This window comes from Clupea harengus, chromosome 9 (genome assembly GCF_900700415.2).
Source record: "Clupea harengus chromosome 9, Ch_v2.0.2, whole genome shotgun sequence".
NCBI lineage: Eukaryota > Metazoa > Chordata > Actinopteri > Clupeiformes > Clupeidae > Clupea > Clupea harengus.
Genome location: NC_045160.1, coordinates 29,073,163 through 29,077,739, shown reverse-complemented (window position 1 = coordinate 29,077,739; position 4,577 = coordinate 29,073,163). Strand labels below are relative to the sequence as shown.

At 56.0% G+C, this 4,577-nt stretch overlaps 1 protein-coding gene across 1 annotated transcript in view; it reads left to right on the top strand.

Annotated features, from left to right (window-relative positions):
- The first annotated feature begins 937 nt into the window (after window positions 1–937).
- Window positions 938–4,577, top strand: part of scg2a (secretogranin II a) — a 3,727-nt gene continuing 87 nt past the window's right edge. The window contains exons 1-2 of the mRNA XM_031574067.2: window positions 938–1,193; window positions 2,390–4,577. The exon at window positions 2,390–4,577 is cut by the window's right edge and continues 87 nt beyond it. Of these exons, the coding sequence (XP_031429927.1) occupies window positions 2,398–4,335 (1,938 nt within the window). The 5' untranslated portion in view covers window positions 938–1,193; window positions 2,390–2,397 and the 3' untranslated portion in view covers window positions 4,336–4,577. The remainder of the gene's footprint in view (window positions 1,194–2,389) is intronic.

Here is a 4,577-nt window from a genome sequence, read left to right as displayed (position 1 = left end):
CTCTCTCTCCTCTATCTCTCTCTCCTTCTCTCTCTCCCTCTCTCTCCCTCTTTCTCTCTCGTTCTCTCTCCTCTCTCTCTCTCTCTCCCTCTCTCTCTCTTCCTTTTCTCTCCCTCTCTCTCCTCTCCCTCTCTCTCTCCTTCTCTCTCCCTCTCTCTCTCTCTCTCTCTCTCTCCCTCTCCCTCTCTATCTCCATCTCTCAGACCAAAATCAATACACCCAGCTAGCACATTTCAGAGGCATCACTCAGGATATGTGTGTGTGTGTGTGTGCGTGTGTGCGTGTGTGTGTGGGTGTGTGTGTGTGTGTGTGTGTGTGTGTGTGTGTGTGTGTGTGTGTGTGTGTATGCTGTGTGAAAAAGAAAAGACACATCTATTGTATTATATATCATGCTAATAAGATACTTATGTTCATTTCAATCAAGTTGGTTTGGACAAGACTGCGTGTGTGTGTGTGTGTGTTTGTGTGTGTGCATGTGTTAATGGCTGTGTGTGTGTGTGTGTGTGTGTGTGTGTGTGTGTGTGTGTGTGTGTGTGTGTGTGTGTGTGTGTGGGTGTGTGTGTGTGCATGTGTTAATGTCTGTGTGTGTGTGTGTGTGTGTGTGTGTGTGTGTGTGTGTGTGTGTGTGTGTTACATGTGAATACATCCTCTTAGTCTTGTTTGTCTCTTGTTCAACCTGTTTTTCAAACAATCACACACACACACACACACACACACACACACACACACACACACGCACGCACACGCACACGCACGCACACGCACACACAGAGAGAGGGAGGGAGAGACATTGATACACTTGTAATCATGTATGTAGTAGCCTCATGATATCTAACTATTATAAACTAAAAACACAGAAAGATATCCTGGTCGAAAGCAAACATTCACATTCTTTCATGCAGGCTATCTGTGTGTGTGTGTGTGTGTGTGTGTGTGTGCGGTGAGAGAGAGAGAGTGTGTGTGTGTGTGTTTGTGTGTGTATGTATGTGTGTGTGTCTTCCATGTTACGTATGTTAAGCCAGTGACGCACAAGTCAGGTGGAGCCTTTTATAGCGCGTGGAACTGTCCGTGGTCCTGACGATAGAAACACCGCGCACGCACGCACGCACTCCCTCCGACACGGGAAGAGTGAAAACAACAATGTTGCACGCTCCCCACGTCTTGCGCTGAAAGAAACACACGAGGCACACAAGGTGAGATGTTCGCACTTCTTGTCCTCACACCGCTTTGCCTGCGCGTTCTTACGGGCAGTGAGGTCCGTTCCTTTGCCTGCGCGTGTTTACGGTCAGTGAGGTGTGTTCCTTTGCCTGCGCGTGTTTACGGTCAGTGAGGTGTGTTCCTTTGCCTGCGCGTGTTTACGGGCAGTGAGGTCCTTTGCCTGCGCGTGTTTACGGTCAGTGAGGTGTGTTCCTTTGCCTGCGCGTGTTTACGGTCAGTGAGGTGTGTTCCGCGCTCACGTACTTGTTGTTTCTTCATAGAGCCGCGAGCTGATGCCCTGTAGATCGAATGAACTCCTACGCTATTTTTCTGTGTAACATTTATTTAGCACTGCTGACCTATACCAGCAGATATGCTTAAAGACTACACGACGGTTACGAAAAAGATAATAATAATAATAATAATTCGAATACTATGTTAAAAACATCGTTAGGATTACCTACATGTATTGCAATTTTATTTGTCATTCGACTGTTTTTTCGCGCTTTTCGATGTCGATGTTTTTTTCTGGTAAACACGCGTCACAGCGCGAGGGGAAACATCTGCTGCAGCTGCGTTCCAGCGGCGCGGAACCCGGGCAGAGGAGAGGAGGGGTTACCCTGGCAACCGCTGGTGACTCATCCCTGGGCCGTAAGGGAACGGGGCTGAAAACTAATGAGATTTTCTCTTCGCGCTCATCGAGCAAGAAGGCGTGAGCGCCCGAGCTTGCCGCGAGAGAGCGCCGGTGCCGCAATATCAAGCGCGTGAGCTGCGACCGAGAAGGCTGTAAAAAAAAAATATTATAATAATAATATAAACACTTCCTGACTAGGAACAGAAAGAAGTGTGACACAACAGCATGATAACACCCCCCAACCCTGATCGTTTCAGCTACCATACTGTTTGATACTGTTCCTCGCTACTGTACAAGTTCTGTACCGTTCAAGCTCTCCGCGATTTTGAAACATCTCTGTGTGTTTTGTGAAATTGTGCTTTGTTGAGTTTGGGATGCAGTAGGTCCAGCTATATGTTTTTGAGTGTGTGTGTGTTTGTGTTTTTGAGTGTGTGTGTGTGTGTGTGTTTAGAGTGTGTGTGTGTGTGTGTGTGTGTGTTTAGAGTGTGTGTGTCTGCTGTGTCTAAACTCTTCATCTGACCTCGGTGCGCTCTCTGTGTCCCTTTCTCCATGTCCTAGGTGACATCATGCTGTCTGTATCCAATCCGTGGCCAGCCAGCCGCTCCCTGCCCCTCCTCCTGGTTGCTGTGGTAACGGTAGTGGGGGCCACAGGAGTGTGGGGGGCCTCCTTGCGGACGAATCCGATGCCGCAGGGGTCCAAAGCGGACCGAGCCCCCCCGCCGCCCAGCACGGAGATGCTGCGAGCTCTCCAGTACATCCAGAGCCTCAGCCAGCAGGAGGCCCCGCCCGTCCCGCCCGTCGCCCCTGGCAACCGCCGGCCGCTCCTCAGCATCAGCCCCGGGGGGGGGAGAGAGGGAGAGAAAGGGGAGGGGCTGGGGGCGGGGCCGGGGGCGGAGCAAGAGGAGTGGCTGCAGGCGGTGCTGGAGACCCTGCAGGAAACAGAGAGGCAGGAGGGGGGCGGGCCAGACACCCCAAAGACACACCCCCATGCCATAAGCCCCGCCCCCCAGAGCAGCAGTCGGAGGAGACACAGGAAGTACCCGCTGAAGGAGGAGGCGGAGCGGGGTGGGCGGGGCAACAGCCTGAAACGGACCAATGAGAACGCAGACGAGCAGTACACGCCCCAGAAACTGGCCACCCTCCAATCGGTGTTTGAGGAGCTGCAGAAGATCTCCGCCTTCAAGAGTGGGAACAAACGCCAGAGAGATTACGATGAGGAAGAGGAGGATGAGGAGGAGGAGGGTGACGGTGATGAAGACGAGGAAGAGGAGGACGAGGAGGACGCTGAGAGGGTGAGGAAGATGGCCTCGGAAGAGTGGGACCCCCTGGATGAACAGACCGAGACAGAGGAGGAGGAGGGTGAAGATGAGGAAGGGGAGGAGGAAGCAGACAGAGGAGAGTTCAGCCATGAGGATGAGGACGCTGCTGCCCGGGAGAGGGAGGAGTATGAGGATGAGGACCTGCCCGTCAAGAGATCCGGCCAATCAGAGAGCCGCCTCTCCGCACGGGGGGCGGGGCCACCTGATGACCTCAGCAGCCTGGTGGATTACTATGTGCTGAGCGTCCTGGAGAAGACGGAGCGAGAGAGGAGGAGAGCAGCGGAGGAGGAGGAGGAGGAGGAGGAGGAGGAGGAGCGGGAGGAGAGAGGAGCAGCATCTCTGTCCCTAATGCAGCTGGTTCAGCTCTCGGAACAGCTGGGCCTGACTCCAGACCAGCTGCTGATCCTGCTGCAGGCCACCAGCAACCCACTGCCTCAGCAGGCACCTCTACGGACGCCCTACCAGCTCAACAAACCCCTTAGGACCCCAGCACACGTGCAGGCACCTCTACGGACGCCCTACCAGCTCAACAAACCCGTTATGACCCAAGCACACGTGCAGGCACCTCTACGGACGCCCTACCAGCTCAGCAAGCCTCCTAGGACCTCCGCACACGTGCAGGCACCTCTACGGACGCCCTACCAGCTCAACAAACCCGTTAGGACCCAAGCACTCGTGCAGGCACCTCTGCAGACGCCCTACCAGCTGGAGCTCTATTTAGCGCCCTTCCCTCCGGCCAGCACACACACACAGGAGAGTGTGTTCAGCAGCAGTCCCCACGCCCGGCCACTAGAGGCGCCAGAGGACCTGGCCACGGCTGAGATCCTGCACCTGCTCGGCCTCCCCCCCGCCACCGCCTCTGACATCAGCAGCGTCCCCCCCCTCAGGGGGGGTAACCAGCAGCACCCCAGAACAGCCCCCGCCGCGCCCAAACACCGCGCACCCCAGAACACGCTCGAGGACCTGCTGCTCTCAGAGAGGGCCACGGCCGACGGGGACGACCCTGACGACGACCCCGACGACGACCCTGACGACGACGACCCCACCGCTCGGCTGCAGGAGGAAGCCCTGGAGAGGCTGCTGCTGCTGCAGGGGGGGAGGGGCCGGAGGAGGAGGAGCGGGGGGGTCTCCCAGCCCAGAGCGCAGGGGCGGCTGAAGACGACGACGGACACACACTGGAGCTGAGAGCCCTGACCCAGGCTCTGGAGGACTACCTCCACCAGCAGCCAGACACCGGCGTTGCCATGGAGACACGGCGTCAAAGTGAGCGCGAGGAGGCGGAGGACGGTAACGACGACACGCTGGAGAGGATTCTGGGATACTTCAGGCCGGAGCAACAGGACAGCGCAGAGACGGCTCGCCTCAGCTAGGAGCGAGTGAGAGAGAGAGAGCGAGAGAGAGAGAGAGAGCGAGAGCGAAAGACTGGA